This window comes from Triticum urartu, chromosome 2A, assembly GCF_056163025.1.
Source record: "Triticum urartu cultivar PI428250 chromosome 2A, HENAU_Tu73, whole genome shotgun sequence".
Lineage (NCBI taxonomy): Eukaryota > Viridiplantae > Streptophyta > Magnoliopsida > Poales > Poaceae > Triticum > Triticum urartu.
Window position 1 is genome coordinate 585,812,137 of NC_141874.1, and position 17,421 is coordinate 585,829,557.

Below are 17,421 nucleotides of genomic sequence, written 5' to 3' on the forward strand. Positions count from 1 at the left end.
CTTGAAAATTTCGAGATAACAAGGTTCGGATTGCTTGTTCGGCTGAAGAAACTTAACGTGTAAAAAAACAATTCATACAAGACACAAGAGAGTCATGTCCCCTTTTACTATATTGCTATAGATGCCATTGTAAAAACTACAAGAAAAATTTTAAAAAATTGGGAGAACAAGATTACCCTGCATAGTACAAAATCGATTCGCACTTCCCTCAACAACAACAAAAAACAAATCAATTCCCACCAAAGAAAGAGTAATGTCCCTTTTTATATGATTATAGATGCCATGATCTCGAATTTCAATTTTTGAATCCACGTTATGTTGAATTCGAATATATCGTTAGGTGACCTTGCGGTTTATAATTGATGTAGTCGTACATTTTGATCTTCCATCATATATGAACATTTTACTCCACCATGTGAACATATATATTGTCGTCTACCATATGGACTAAATTTGAATCAATTTTCCTTATTTGAATACGATTGTTGTCATTTTATACAATAATTTAAATATTATCTTGATAACAAAAAACATACATATAGCAGTAATCATATTTCACTATGAACTACATGTACCATACGCTCTCCAATTCAAATTTTTGTATCCATTTTATGTTGAATTCAAATCATAGTACATTACTGGTCTAGGTAGCGAGATGTTTGGGATAATCTAAACTCTGTTTTCATACGTACAATTTTTGGCTGAATTGGGACAAGTTTTGGTATAAGCCTCTTGCAAAACCGGAGACTCTCTCAACAAACCTCGTGGTTCCGAGAGGGAACGTGTCACCTTTGTGTGCGAAACGATATACGCTGCCTCCCCCTGATTTTATTTACAGAGGCAACATAGAACTATATGAGTGCCCTATTAAATTTTGGAATTATTTTGGGTTCATTTGGCCTTTTTATACATTAATTGAGTTTCTGGACTTTTAATGTGCATAATCTTAATATGAATTGCATGCACATGCTCCGGTGCACCAAAGTGGGTTGAAAAATCACATGTGTGTCCTTGGTTGAATTTCTAGGTCCCATGGAAGAAATGAGAATGAAATTCAAACATCTGGGCGTCATGACTCGGCCGAGAACATCGAGAAACTTTGATTTTAAATTCATGTAAATCCAAAACTTGCTTGGAAATCATGAAACTTGGCATGGTGTCGTGTCATGGCACTAACATGTTGTGGTAAAAAAATTGGGCCGATTTGGAAGCATGTGGTTCTAAGAGGGAACATGCCACCTTTGAGTGTGAAACGATATACGCTGCCCCCCTTGAGTTTCTTAACAAAGGCAACATAGAACTACATTAGTGCCTTGTTAAATTTTGGAATTATTCCTGGTTCGTTTGTCGTTTTTTATACATTAATTGAGTTTCTGGTCATTTAATGTGCATAAGTCAAATTTGAACTACAAGCACATGCTCTCGTGCACCAAAGTTGGCTGAAAAATCACATTTGTGTCCTCGGGTGAATTTCTAGGTCCCATGCAAGAAATGAGAATAAAATTAAAACATCTGGGCATCGTGGCTCGGCCTAGAACATTGAGAAACTTGGTTTTAAAATTCTTGTAAATCCAAAACACGTCTAAAAGTCATGAAACTTGGCATGGATGTCATGTCATGGTACTACCATGTTGGGGTAAAAAAATGGCCAAATAGGAACAGATTTTGGTATAAGCTTCTTGCAAACCGAAGCTTCTCTCAAGAAGGCTCGTGGTTCTAAGAGGGAACATGCCACCTTTGAGTGCGAAACGATATACGTTGTCCCCCTTGAGTTTATTTACAAAGGCAACATAGAACTACATGAGTGCCCTGTTAAATTTTGGAATTATTCCGGCTTCATTTGGCCTTATTTACACATTAATTGAGTTTTTGGTCATTTAATGTGCATAGTTCAAATTTGAACTACAAGCACATGCTCCCGTGCACCAAAGTTGGTTGAAAATCACATTTGTGTCCTCGAGTGAATTTCTACTCCCTCCTTCCATATATATAGGTCCTAATGCGTTTTTCGAGGCTAACTTTGACCAAATGTTAGAGCAATAATATATGACATGCAACTTACACAAAGCATACCTTCAAATTTGTATGTCAAAGGAGCTTCCAATAATATAATTTTCATAGTATACATCTCATGTGCTATTAATATTGTCAATAGTCAAAGGCTGTCTTGAAAAACACATTAGGACCTATATAGATGGAAGGAGGGAGTAGGTCCCATGCAAAAAATGAGAATAAAATTCAAACATCTGGGCATCGTGGCTCGGTCGAGAACATTGAGAAACTTGGTTTTAAAATCATGAAACTTGGCATGGTGTCATGTCATGTTGGCCGAATAGGAACAAATTTTGGTGTAAGCTTCTTGCAAATCGGAGCTTCTCTCAAGAAGGCTCGTGGTTCTGGGAGAGAACGTGTCAGCTTTGTGTGCATAATTCAAATTTGAAATACAAGCACGTGTTCCAGTGCACCAAAGTTGGTTGAAAAATCACATGTGTGTCGTCAGGTAAATTTCTAGGTTCCATGCAAGAAACGGGAATGAAATTCAAAATTCTGGGTGTCGTGGCTGGGTTGGAAACATTGAGAAACTTAGTTTTTTAATTCCTGTAAATCCAAAACACGCATGAAAATAATGAAACTTGGCTTGGTGCCATGACATGGCACCAACATGCTGTGGTAAATTCGTAGTCCGATTTGCGAAGGCGCACACATTAACAATCAACAAAGTCATTTTGGAACAAGTGTTGTCACGTTACAATCGGAAACACAAGTATTATTGAAACCGTGGGTGTTCTACTTACTAGTACCATTTACGTGCCGCCATGCGTCCCCATTTTTTATTAGCTAGGAGGCGTCGTGGAGGGTAGCTATTTGAGTATGAGAGGCGTGCAATCAGACCCCTGCGCATGCTTATCAAGAGGAGGGCCCTTTGACCTCCATCTGCCGTCCACCTCTCTCCCAAGGTCTCAATTAATGGTGCCCGAGCCTCTGTTTAATGGTGTGGCTATGTCTCACTCGACTGAGATTTAAGAGAGAGAAAAGAAAATCTGAAAGCACGGATCTTGATGTAAGATCCAGCGGACCTATATAGCATCTACTGCGACTTATAGCAAGACTGATGGATATATGAGGACGATTAATTTTTTATTAAAGAAGGGCTTGCCCCTTTCAATTTTCATTACTGAAAACCACCACAATTCACAAGAAGTTTAGCACAACTCCAGCCTAACACGAAGGACTAAAAGCTACCAGATTGAAATCGCAACATCCCAAGAGGCCAACAAAGGCCAAACATCCATGCTAGAACCCAACATTTCACAACCGACGACACAATCCACATCCTAAACCGATTATTACATCAAAAGAAACTAGGAAACTGAAGGAAGCCCAGCAGCAACTAGAAGAATAGAAACGCCAGGGTTGCCACAGCAAGAGTTTTCTTCATTCCAGCCTCGCAACATTGATCTTCCACAGAAAGATAAGGACGATTAATTGTCTTACATAATTAGAAAGATAATTAAAAAAGCCACATGCGGCTACGCCCGAAATACACAAGGGCAAAGGAAGAAGGAAGACAAGGATATGGCTCGCTGATCTCTACTTTCTTGATGCGTTGCTGCAGGCCGCGAGAACTAGTCTCCGCGGCGAGCGGCGATGAGCTCTTTCGTGTCCTCAAGACGCTGCTTGAGAACATCCACGGATTCCTCCACCAGCCTTTGGCGCTCGTTGCGGAGCATGTCATTCTCGTCCATAAGTTTCTTGACGATGACGTCGGTCCTCTTCAACAAGGCACTGGTCTCCTCCTGCTGGTCTGCACTTCGAACGATCTTCTCCCTCGGCAGGTCGCGCTCGGCCTGGAGCCTCTCATTTCCCTCCCTTAGTTGCCAGATGACGCTGGTAACCTGTTCAAACGAGGCTTTCATGTCGTCCTGCAACCTCGCCCAGCCAGAGATCTGATCCATCTAGCTATGGACGATCGCATGCATGCGCCTGTAACAGTCGTCGCCTGCCCGCAAGAAATTTTCCCAGGCCACCGCGGGGCGGCGGGACATCTCTGCTGCATTCGTGGCACGGTGGGACATCTCTGCTGCTTCCGCGGCACGGCCGGACCAGTCTGCTGCATGGGACCTCCGTGCTGCTTCAGCGGCGCGGTGGGAGCTCTATGCTGCTACTTCCGCGCAGCGGGCCATGTCGGCTGCTCTCGCAGCGAGGCGAAACATCTCTCGTGCTTCCGCTTCCATGCTCACCTCTCCCTGGTGGCAATATCTCGACCCAGAACTCAGGCTGGCCATGGCAGACGCAAGGGAAGGATGTTGAATGACTTGTTTGTTTTTGTGGATGAGGAGTTGAGGAGGAATGTGCGGTCATCTTGGCATACTAGTATTTATAACCGAGTACTAATACGCTCCTAAGTGGGAAACCGTTTAGGTTGTGAACGGTGTGAACAGGTTTGTAATTCAATATACTCCCCTTTTGTAAGGCCCCGCTTTGGAAACGTGCATGCATGCAATAATTTCATTGGTTGCATTGAAAGCCATTGTTGTTGGTGCCATGGCTGAAAAATTAATATACTTCATGCGTGCTTTTTCATTGGCTGCATGCATGTGAGAGAGTGCATTGGGAGTGAAATGAAAGAATTAATGTGAGCAAATTACTATGTGTCTTGGTCTAAGAGAAATTGTCTTTAGGCCTAATAAACCCGGACGGAGGGAGTAGCGTGGTACTAATACGCTCCTAAGTGGGAAACCGTTTAGGTTGTGATCGGTGTGAACAGGTTTGCAATTCAATATAGCGTGGAGTAATTTGGAATGTGACGAGACGCAAGCTCAAAATTTATTGACGGTTCTAGTTTCGAAGTGCGGCACTATTCCCGGATGGAGTACTTTTTCTACTCCCTCCTTTCCGGTTTTATAGGGCTTATCTCAAAATTTTAGTTTTTCCATTTTATAAGGCTCAATTTGGTTGTTCCCCAACACATGTTCAGATTCCAAGGTGCATTAAATCATTGCATGCAAGTATTAAGAGAAAATTGACCAATGCATGTACTTTATGCATGCATGCATTGCAATTAATGCATTGATAAACATAATTTTTTGAGAAAAACAAGAGTATTAATTAGGTGATTTTCCAAACTACAAAAAGTATTCCACCACTCACCATTTTGGTTGGTGAGATTTTTGAATTAAGCCCTATAAACCGGAAAGGAGGGAGTAATGCTGTGTACGTGCAATAACTCGCACCGTCGTATACATATCTTACGGTTAATGGGGCGTTCGACAGGAATAGCCGCGTGGCGAGCTCTAGGCTAGTCTTTTTTCAGACGCATTAAACCTATCTCTTGGGACTTCTCGCACGCACCATCGTGCCACCCACAAAAACTTGTACTCTGAGTTTAGTAGTACGTTATACAGGAAGAGATGAGGTGCACGCACGCACTCGTCCTCTCACACACGCGTCTGTTTTTTTCTCGAAAAGGAGGATGATGACCCCCGGCCTCTGCATCTGGGAGTCACGCACGCATCCGTAGCTACGAGTTGTAGTGTTCTCAACCATCCGATTGGCTCTATCATGGATGTACCTATATACTAAAACATGTCTAGATACATCTATATTTTGACAAATGGAAGGCATGTATTGTGGAACGGAGGGAGTGCTTGTCATCAAAATGGATAAAAAGGGACGTATCTAGAACTAAAATACGTCTACATACATCTCTTTTTATCCATTTTGATGACAAGTAGTACTTCTTACCCAAAGGAACTTTATATCCAACAGACACAAAATATCCGTTCAACTATTGGAAATTACTGATCTGATGTCGAAGTAATTGTTGCATCGCCACCAAAACCCACCATTTCTTAAGCTAAAGTAGACCAAGGTAATCCCTATATTAGCATATTACTAAGATAAACAGAAGGAACTGTAGAAACATTTAGGACGTGAGCTTGTCAATCTGAATGTGGAGGGACACAAGCTTAGCCCCGGCCAGCAGCTTGGGCGGAACTGTCAAGAAGGTCAGCTCCTGCATGTCGACATCATCGGGATCCCTGCTGCTTGTCACCTCCATTTCCACCTTGACGGCGTCGGTCATGCCTTTGGGCTCCCCCGGCGGGCCGTTCGCCCACAGCTTGGCCACGTAGTGCGGCAGTGGGGATGCCCCCGCTCTAATGCAGACGACCGACACGGCGATAGGCGCGCCGATGTCGAGCACGCCGCCGACCAAGAAAAACGCGCGGCGGTCCTCCTCCACGAACAGCAAGAGCCGTGGCTCCGACAGTGGCACTTGCAGCTGGAGCACCTTGCCGTACTGGATCATGTGCACGGGCATGGGATGCGCAGTGCTGATGTGGTGGTAGAGTGCCGGCGGCGGGCCTTCGTAGCCGCAAATGGGCATGGGGCATTTGCAGGGCGCGAGCGGACACACGCTCTGGTGATCGGCGAGCTTGTGGTAAGTGACGTAGAGCCCACAGCCTTCGTGCGGGCACTTCACCCTCACCAACGAAAGGACGGAGTCCACCGCCGTGCTCCGCACGTCGAAGCCACCGCCGCGCTCGCACTTCTGGCACTGCCTCTGGTTCCCGGGGCACTCGACGCGGCAGTCCGCGCAGGCCAGGTGCCCTCCCTTGCACTGCAGAAATCAATCGAACAGCACATCAATCAAGAAACCTGCACCTTGCTCAATCAGCCGAACGGATGAGGTGTATTTGAACCTCATACACTAGAGGCGTCAAGGGGCGGAGGCACAAGGGGCAGTGGAGCACAGTGAGGTCCATCGAGACCTTAGAGAGCTCATCGTCGGGTCCTGTTCGGTCTGCATGATCTCGCCCTCCTCGTGCACAACCATCTCTCGACTTGGGCCGAGGTATTACAAAGCTTTACCGTCACATATTTTATACTACTTCAAGGTGCATTAAATCAACACATGCAAGTACTCCCTCTGGTCCTTTTTACTCCGCACATTAGCTTTGTCTGGAATCAAAGTTTGCTAAGTTTGACCAAATTTATATTAGAAAAATATTAACATCTATAACATCTAATAAATATAATATGAAAATATATTTCGAGATGGATCTAATAATAAATATGTTGTTATGTGAATGTTAATAATTTTTTGTATAAATTTGGTCAAAGTTGGATGAGATTGACTTCAGACAAACCTAATATGCAGAGTAAAAAGGACCGGAGGGAGTATCAAAAGGAGAGTCACGGCATGCATGCATGCGTTGTAATTAATGCATCGATAAACGCAAATTATTGAAATATATCGAGTGTAGTGCTTTGATGTGTCGCGTCAACTCGTACATCAACGAGAAGTTTGATTATCCTCTCCCTCGCGGACTTAACTGCACCTGCCTTTGGCTGTATGACAGGTTGGCCACACACCTGTCTGGCCCACCTGTCATACACGCAAAGGCAGGAGCGTCCCTCCCTCGCCCATGAACATGGTGGCTGGCAAGACTAGGAGAAGCTTTCGCTACACGCCCTCCCTCCCGCACGCAGTGGACATGCGGCAGTTCAATCGGTGTCAGATGGCCAGAAGCGTACTGTAGTACTCCTCCAGTGCAGTAGTACTCCATCATTGTTCGGCTTCCCGAAGAGGCGAAGAGCCAAGCGCAGCCCGGACGCTCGTGTGGCAGTTTCATGTGTAGAGTAGTCTAGGATAGCGTGTACCGTGCATGTAAGCTTAAAATCATTAGAGTCGGCTCCATGCTATGTGGCCGTCTCAAAGTTTTTAAAAAAAATTAAAATAGTCTTCTGGCCTACCTGACACCCTGGTGATTGTAGTTTGCACGCTCATCTGGTCAAGACAGGAATATATATTTTAATTTGTTTTTTTTTGAAAAGGGGGGACTCCCCAGCCTCTGCATCAGAACAATGCATACGGCCACATATATTTTAATTTGTGGTGGGTAAATGTTAGAGGTTGCGGCAAATATATTGTACACTACGGGTCTTTCAGCCAAGTTTAGAGGCAAGCATGTGGGGCCAGTGCTATGATGTGTCGCGTCAACTCGTACAACGAGGAGAAGCTTGATTTTACTACACACCTTCTCCCTCACCCATGCGCGCGGTTGCTCGCAAACAACAAGCTATCCGTCCTGCTCGCGGTGGACGGATATGCAGCAGTGGATTCAACACTGTAGAAGCATTAGTAGTAACATCATTGTTCGTCTTCTCGAAGAGGCGAAGAGCCAAGCGCAAACCGAACGTTGCAGTTGCGAACATTGGAGCACGCATATAGCCAGGCTCTTGCATGAGACAAAATTGCTATGTGAGCCCACTATTGTACTAGTACGTACAACTACTTGCTAGTATAGCCCCACCACTCCAATCCATCTACTCCCAAGTCTCTATGCAACACTGCTCACTCCAATCCAAGACCAAGTGACCAGAAGCCACAAGCACCTATGGAGGTGATGGACACGAGCGGCAGTCGGCTATGCCAAATCATCTAAGGCACCGACCTGCGACCCCGCAACGCGCGGCGTTTCCAGATGGTGCTGGCGACCGCAGGCATCATTCACGCGGTCATCGCCGTCGAGGGAGGAAACCCACAGCTGCTGGAGGGGCCCGATCCTCTGCCTGTGTCGTTCTCTCCAACACGGCGTCGGCTCGGTAGGTCCTCCGACCTTTCTTCCTCCCTGTCGTATTGTCCGCAGATCCGACCTGCTGTCGCCGACATCCCGGCGACCCTCAGGTATAAGTTCTTCGAAAGCGGCCTTGCTCTACTACCCCAGCTCCCCACGTGTCTGCATGTGCATCTTTTTCTACTCCCATCAGCTCTTCCAAAGCCACCTAAATTTTTAGTATTATTAGAGGTAAAGCTACTTCATGCATTCGAATCTAGGGCTTTGTTCAAACAACGAAGAAAGGGGGGAAAGTTGTAGCATGAATCTAGGACTTGATTCGAAGAGGAAATAATATGGTGAAAGTAGTAGAGACCGGATACCCAACTGGTCTCTTGGTTGAAAAGGGAAATAATGGGAAAACGCAGTACAAACTGGATAAGGAACAAATCTATTATTGGTTGAAAAAAGGATAGAAAGTGGTGCCTGGTGGACAAGTCAACAGAGTATGTTCAGGATTAGATTTGCTGCCATCACATAATAAAAGGTCTCCAGGATTAGATTTGCTGCCCTCACATAGTAAAAGGTCTCAGGATTACATTTGTTGCCCTCACATAGTAAAAGGTCTCAGGATTAGATTTGCTGCCCTCACATAGTAAAAGGTCTCCAGGATTAGATTGCTGCCCTCACATAGTAAAAGGTCTCCAGGATTAGATTTGCTGCCCTCGCATAGTAAAAGGTCTCCAGGATTAGATTTGCTGCCCTCACATAGTACAAGGTCTCCAGGGTTAGGTTTGCTGCCCTCACATAGCATGAACAAACTCGGCATCACCACTTTATGCCTCCTTGTAGGTACATTGTGCTGATGCGTCCACTATTGCATGTCCTTATACCAACCTTTTGCTATTGTTAATATAAGGGCGCATGTAAAATGAAGCGATCACACTGTTACCTTAGGGACATGTCTAACCAGTGTTATTGTTAATCTAATGCCTCCAGTGATAAGATGCAATTAAACTGTGTTACAAATGGCACTCCTGCTGTTTTCCGCAGTATGATAAGTAAGTTGCTCCTTTACGCTGCTGAGTGTCCTGGTGTCCCCACGGTCCCATGCCCTTAAACCAACTCTTTAGCTGCTGTTGATTTACTGTGTCTGGTAAACAAGCAATGCCACCATTAAAGTAATCCCATATTTGAGGAATCTCATTGTTGATCGTAATGCTTCTCGTAACATGAAGCATTGCTGACGTTTTAAAATTTCTAGTATCCTTGCGTGATTGCCATGAACATAATTAAGATGCTTCTTTTTCATTTTTTATATGTTTCGTATATTCTTATTGACCAGCAATTGTTTACTTTCTATCTTTTTGTGCAGATAGGGATATCCATTTCACCTTATTGCTCTTGTGACCTTTTGGTGAACTGCACAAAACACTTTTTTTGGAACGAGTGTCTTGTGCAGTTCAACTAAAATGTCACATGGGCAACATCTCTCAATTTTGGTGGAACTACACAAAATGGTGATTGGAGTTTCCAAAATCTCCGTCAAGTTCTGTAGGTAATCTCGTGCAACATTTATTAGCCTTTGCAAGATGGAGCTGTCACTGTCACCACAATGGCACTTTATTTTAGTGGAACTGCACAAAAGGATAAGAAAATTATAGTTGCACCTTACATGAGCCGGACAGCCAACCTTAATGTTCCTCAATTTTAGTGCAACTACTAAAAAAACCTGCCAGCTCACAAGAGCAAGTACTTCTTGCTAGCTGAATGATGCAATCTTTGCTTCATTTCAGCTGAACTGCAGAAAAAGGCGCATGAATTGAATCATGGAACTCCAGGCAGACCTCATCCAAGTAGAGCTGGAGGTTGAGTTCAAGGAGGCCGCTATTAAAGCAAAATCATGCTCTCCTGTCTCCTTGTTTTTGCTATGCAAACATGTTGTGCAAATAGGAATACTCAACTACAGATGTTGTGACAGTCAAGAGCATTCGCCAAGTTCTACGATGTATGACATGGCTATCCAAGATGGATTTAATCCCGATATTCACTTTATCAAAAGGCTCTAATGGGTTGGTTCTGAATCTTGCAAGCTGGGAATCAGTGAGATGTGTAGGCATCTTTGTTGTACTTACTTTTTGAATCTTATTTGTTGGTTCTGAATCTTGCAAGCTGGGAATCAATGAGATGTGTAGGCATCTTTGTTGTACTTATTATTTGGATCTTATTTGTTGGTTCTGAATCTTGCAAGCTGGAATCAATGAGATGTGTAGGCACCTTTGTTGTACTTATTATTTGGATCTTATTTGTTGGTTCTGAATCTTGCAAGCTAGGAAACACGGCATGATGATGCAGCGGACAACAACCATAACAAACAGTTCAAACTTGGTAGTATTATATTTGTGAAAGTGCGACAAATGTGTTGATCATGTGCGTCCTGAGAATAATAATTCTAATTGTTGTGCATGTTGATCCTGTGGCACTGATAGAACGAGCGAATGCATTGCTTGTTTTAAGTATAAATTTCTATTAAAGCTAATTAAATTTAAGTAAAGTGACCACTAACTCATGTTATTACAGTACCAATACAGACCCACTCGTGAACCGACGTGTGGCCGAGGGTGCATCTTCTGTCGGGCATGCAGCAAACGAGGGAGGGGTAGTAACTGTTGTCGCCTATACACACTCAGCTTATTATTGAATCCAGTTTCCCAAGAGCTGGAAAACAAACTGTTGTCGCCGCCTACACACTCGTTCACTCGAAGAGACTCCAATGGCGATCCGAGGAGTGAGCCTGCTAGATATGGACTTCGGCAAGGAGTTCCCCTTTGAGTTCGCCATTCAGTCCTATGGCTGCACCAAGTTGAATGTGATGTACACCAACGATACGGACTCGGTGAAGCTCTGCCTCGCCTCAGTCCTATGGTTGCACCAGGTTCTGGAGCATTCGCCCGTTTCATCGGCAGCACCGACTGCACCTTCGCTACGGTGGAGAGAAGGAAGAACGCGATGATTCGGCCATCTGGTGCAACAAGCTTGTCGACATCCAGAAGCAATACAAGATCATCAGCAACGGGCAAGAGAAGGACTCTGTGGTTGACCTCGCTGAGACCATCATCGACCCCTGATACGCCAACATGAAAGAAGACGACCTGAACACGTGGGAGGTACCTCTGAATCAAGCCTACATAACCTACGCGGCCAAGGACGCATACGCATGCTATGACATGTACAGGCAGATCTTGGACATGAGGGCGTGTCTGCTTCCCGTAACTGATGAGTACACGGACAGCCGCAGCGTCATGATCAAGCGTGCCAGGAAGGTCTAGATGTTGTACTTTATCTATTTATAAGCACCTTTATCATGTGAGTGTTTCATGCATTAGCCTATGTGTCGTAATTATCTGTTTTGTCCGAAATATTTCTTTTAGGAACCCATTAACCTGATTGCTTTTTTTAGTGGCTATTTGCTTATGTATGTAAACTAGTTCACTTGTCCGTAAAAAAACTAGTTCACTCGGCTGCCGTGCTTTGCATCTCCTTCCTCCCAACATATTCCCCTCCTCAGGTGGACCCAGCAGGTCTCTGAATTTTCTCCCACTTTCTTTTTCGATGTAAAATGAGTTTTCTACCAGTACTTTCCCCTAGAACCAACTCAACTGTCCCACGTCTAGCCTAAAAAATAATAATACCCCACGTACTATTAACTCATCAAATTAAAATGATATTTTATTTCATAAGTTGAAAGTTCTTACAAAATAATAATAATAATTGTTTATATATAACTTGGCAAGTTAACTCCTAGTGATTGCATACATAAGCTTGCAAAGATTTTACTGATGTGCAATCATGTGTTTATGTTTTTATAACATTTCTCCGTCTAGCCCAACATGATATTTTCACCCAGCCCAGCAAGTCCGCGGATTTCGAGAAAAATGCAAATTGGATTTAAACGGGCTGCATAGATGCTACATCATTGTTTCACCCAGCCCACCAAATGGACTAAAAAACAAATGGACTGACTGACATGTGGGCCAGTAGGTCGAAGCCTAAGAAGGCGTTGGATTTACATCCAACGACCGTCATTCTTCTTCAATCTCTCATCTTCTTGCTCCAGCCGCCCAAAGCAGCGCCAGTCGTGCCACGTGCTCCTGCCTCTCGTGGCCGGCTGTGATGCCGCGGAGGCCTCACCGCCCCCTACTACTCCCACCGCTGGCCCAGGGTATCCCTCTACTCACCTGCACCCCCTATTATTCTGCGGCGACGGCAGCCTCACGCCGCAGCCGAACCAGTGAACCCTCGTACTCCTCTCCGTGTGGGCATCCACTGCTGCGTCTTCCCCGGTTCCACGTCGTCCCCTTCCTAGGCCTCACCGTCGTCCACCGCCTTGGTGCTCTTGGCGCGGCGTGGTCAATGTGGTCAACGACCGACTTCCATCGGAAGAGTACTGTACGTGGAGAGGCTGATAGCTGGGTCCACGGCCACAGCCCAGTTTTTTTGTGATTTGCCAAGTAAGTCGCTTTGTCAGGCCTGTTGGATTGCAAATCTTTCAAGACGAGGAGAGCTTCATTCGGCTGGCCGAGAAAATGGCCTATCAGTAATGAGATATGGGTTGTACATTTTTAAAACACATCAAACTGGCAATTAGTTTCAAATATATTTTTTTCATTTCGAGATTTTAAATTACATTAATTTTTATGTGTGGAGAATTTGTTAGATTTTATATTGATATACATTTATTTTTAAAATCAGTTTGAATGTGAGTCGAAATTTCGGGATTAAAAACAGTTCGGACTGCACCGAAATATGCAAAATTTCGTATAATTTTTTAACTATGGCCACAATATGGGCTGTAAAGCTAACAAAAAGAATATGGGCTCCAAAAAAACCTTAAGAATTAGCAAATGGGCTGTAAATTATTAGAAATAATGGCAGATGGGCTATATGTTGTTTTCCACAGATTTGAGGCTTTCCTAAAAAAAGGTTGACGCACAAGCAGTGACTGTTGGATGTCCAATGAACGGCCATCGTGCTTCTTCAATCTCTGCTCTTCCTACTCCAGCCGCTCAAACAAGCGCCGGCGGGACTGCCTGCTCCCTCCTCCCCGCGGCCGGTTGTGCTGCCGCGCAGGCCTCACCGCCCCACCGTACTCCCATCGCTGGCCTAGCCATCCCTCTACTCACCCACACCTGCTGTTATTCTCCGGCGATGGCAGACGAACCAGTAAACCCTCGTACAGTCGTACTCCCCTCCGCGTGGGAAACAATTGTCGAGTCTTCCCTGCCTCCGTGTCGTTCCCTTCCTAGGCCTCGAAGTCGTCCACCGCCCTGGTGCTCTCGGCGCGGCCTGGTCAACATGGTCAATGACCGACATGCATCTGAAGTGGAATGTACGTGGAGAGGCCTACAGGTGGGTCCACGGCCGCACGCAAGGAAATGCCTCCTTATTACGCGCAAAATAATGATTCCTCCACCTAACATCAGGGACCCACTGAAAGGGCCTCTGTATTTCGTGAAAAAAACGTTACCGCCGCTGACAGCTCGGACCCACCAGCTATATCTTCGCACGCAAGGAAGTGCCTCCTTATTACGGACAAAAAAATGAATACTCCCCCTGTTAGCTGGGACCCAGTATAGTGGCAGGCTGACTTGTGGGCCTACTAAGTTGACGGGGACGGAGGGCTTTGTCAACTTAGTCAATATGCACGATTCTAGCTCCAGTGACCGTACGGTGTCCATCAAATGGCCGTAGTGCTTCTTCAACCTCTGGTCTTCTTGCTCCAGCCGCCCAAACCAGCGCCGGTCGTGCCTCGTGCTCCTGCCTCCCATGGCCGGCTGCGATGCGGCGGAGGCCTCACCGCCCCCTACTACTCCCACCGCTGGCCAGGCCATCCCTCTACTCACCCACACCCCCTGTTATTCTTCGACGACGGTAGCATCACACCGCAGCAAACCAGTGAACCCTCGTACTCCTCTACGCGTGGGCATCCACTGCCGCGTCTTCCCCGGCTCCGTGTTGTCCCCTTCCTAGGCCTCGCCGTAGTCCACCGCCCTGGTGCTCTCGGCGCGGCGTGGTCAACGTGGTCAAGGAACGGCTTCCATCGGACGTGGACTGTACGTGGAGAGTCTGACAGCTGGGTCCACGGCCGCAGCAAGGAAGTGCCTCCTTATTACGTGTAAAATAATTATTCCTCCACCTGACAGCAGGGACCCACCGAACGGGCCACCGTATTTCGCGAAAAAAACGTTTGCCCCTGACTGCTGGGACCCACCAGCTACATCTTCAAGGAACTGCGTCCGGGTAAAAAAAATGATTCGCCCCCCTGACTGCTAGGACCCACCAGCTACATCTTCGCAGGCAAGGAAGTGCCTGATAGTCGGGACCCACCTGGTCGAAGCGTACGTAGCGTTGTCATTCTGGTCGCGAACGTGTACGTACATATATACTGGTGGATGTAGAGGCGCACATGTGTCGTAGTAGAGGCGCGTACGTGTCGTAGTAGAGGCGCGCATGTAGCATGTACACGTACGTACAACGGCCAGGGTGCAAGAAAGAAAATACGGCCACGTATGTGTACATACGGGCGGGGTCTCGAACGCCTACTCGCGCATACATACGGCCAGCGCTCGTGTACATGGCTGGGTCGGAACGGAGAAACAGCGTCGCCGTCGTGTTCATGGGGAGACAACGGAATGCGTCTTGTTCATGGGGAGCCAACGGAATGCGTCGTGTTCATCGGGAGGCAATGGAATGTGTGGGAGCCAACCGGTTGGGTCGGAACGGAATGCGTGGTCATGTTCATCGGGAGGGCTTGGACGGAACAGGCGATGGAAACGATGCCTGGCGAACCGCACAACGGAGGAAACGGACCTCCTACGTTCGGAATGGGGTCCTGTTGATCGGGAGGGGTCTAGCGTACCGCAAAACGGAGGAAACGGACCTCCTACGGTCGAAACGGTGGTCATGTTGATCGGGAGGGGTGTGGCTTACCGCAAAACGAACGAAGCGGACCTCCTACGGTCGAAACGGGGGTCTTGTTGATCGGGAGGGGTGTGGCGTACCGCAAAACGGATGAAACGGACTTGTGTTGGAGCGCTACGGTCGAAACAGGGGTCCTGTTCATCGGGAGGGGTGTGGCGTACCGCAAAACGGGACTCCAAGGGATACTGTTCATCTCGACCGTCAACCTCCTCCAGCCTCCACGGGCTACCGTCGACCTCCTCCAGCCTCCACGGGCTCCTATTCATCCAGCCTCCACCGCGCGCTACTCCACCGGCTACTGTTCAACCACCCATCCACACGGGCTCCCCTCCACCATCTACTATTCATCCAGCCCTCCACACCACGGGGTCCTGTTCAACCACCCCTCCACGGGCACCCCTCCACCGTCTACTGTTCATCCAGCCCTTGATGTCTACTACACAACCTTCTTCTTGTAGACGTTGTTGGGCCTCCAAGTGCAGAGGTTTGTAGGACAGTAGCAAATTTCCCTCAAGTGGATGACCTAAGGTTTATCAATCCGTAGGAGGCGTAGGATGAACATGGTCTCTCTCAAACAACCCTGCAACTAAATAACAAAGAGTCTCTTGTGTCCCCAACACACCCAATACAATGGTAAATTGTATAGGTGCACTAGTTCGGCGAAGAGATGGTGATACAAGTGGTATATGGATGGTAGATAAAAGGTATTTGTAATCTGAAATTATAAAAACAGCAAGGTAACTAATGATAAAAGTGAGCGTAAACGGTATTGCAATGCGTTGAAACAAGGCCTAGGGTTCATACTTTCGCTAGTGCAAGTACCCTCAATAATACTAACATAATTGGATCACATAACTATCCCTCAATATGCAACAAAGAGACACTCCAAAGTCACTAATAGCGGAGAACAGACGAAGATATTATGGTAGGGTACAAAACCACCTCAAAGTTATTCTTTCCAATCAATCTGTTGGGCTATTCCTATAAGTGTCACAAACAGCCCTAGAGTTTGTACTAGAATAACACCTTAAGACACAAATCAACCAAAACCCTAACGTCACCTAGATACTCCAATGTCACCTCAAGTATCCGTGGGTATGCTTATACGATATGCATCACACAATCTCAGATTCATCTATTCAACCAACACATAGGACCTCAAAAAGTGCCCCAAAGTTTCTACCAAAGAATCACGACGAAAACGTGTGCCAACCCCTATGCATAGGTTCATGGGCGGAACCCGCAAGTTGATCACCAAAACATACATCAAGTGAATCACGTGATATCCCATTGTCACCACAGATATACACGGCAAGACATACATCAAGTGTTCTCAAATCTTTAAAGACTCAATCCGATAAGATAACTTCAAAGGGGAAACTCAATCCATTACAAGAGAGTAGAGGGGGAGGAGAAACATCATAGGATCCAAATATAATAGCAAAGATCGTGATACATCAAGATCGTATCACCTCAAGAACACGAGAGAGAGAGAGAGAGATCAAACACATAGCTACTGGTACATACCCTCAGCCCCGAGGGAGAACTACTCCCTCCTCGTCATGGAGAGCACCGGGATGATGAAGGTGGCCACCGGAGAGGGATTCCCCCTCCGGCAGGGTGCTGGAACAGGTCTAGATTGACTTTTGGTGGCTATGGAGGCTTCTGGCGGCAGAACTCCCGATCTATTATGCTCCCTGGTGTTTTTAGGGTATATGGAGATATATAGGCGGAAGAAGTACGTCAGGGGGCCACGAGGGGACGACGAGGGTGGAGGGCGCGCCCTAGGGGGTGGGCGCGCCCCCTACCTCGTGGCCTCCTTGAAGCTTCCCTTACATGCACTTCAAGTCTTCTGGGCTTCTTTCCTTCCAAAAATGAG

The 17,421-nt window shown here is 46.3% G+C and overlaps 1 protein-coding gene across 1 annotated transcript in view; it reads right to left on the minus strand.

Moving 5' to 3' along the window:
• Positions 1-5,926: 5,926 nt before the first annotated feature.
• The window catches only part of LOC147986047 (putative E3 ubiquitin-protein ligase SINA-like 6), a 57,106-nt gene continuing 45,611 nt past the window's right edge, over positions 5,927-17,421 (minus strand). The window contains exon 2 of the mRNA XM_087541848.1: positions 5,927-6,622. Within this exon, the coding sequence (XP_087397974.1) occupies positions 5,927-6,622 (696 nt within the window). The remainder of the gene's footprint in view (positions 6,623-17,421) is intronic.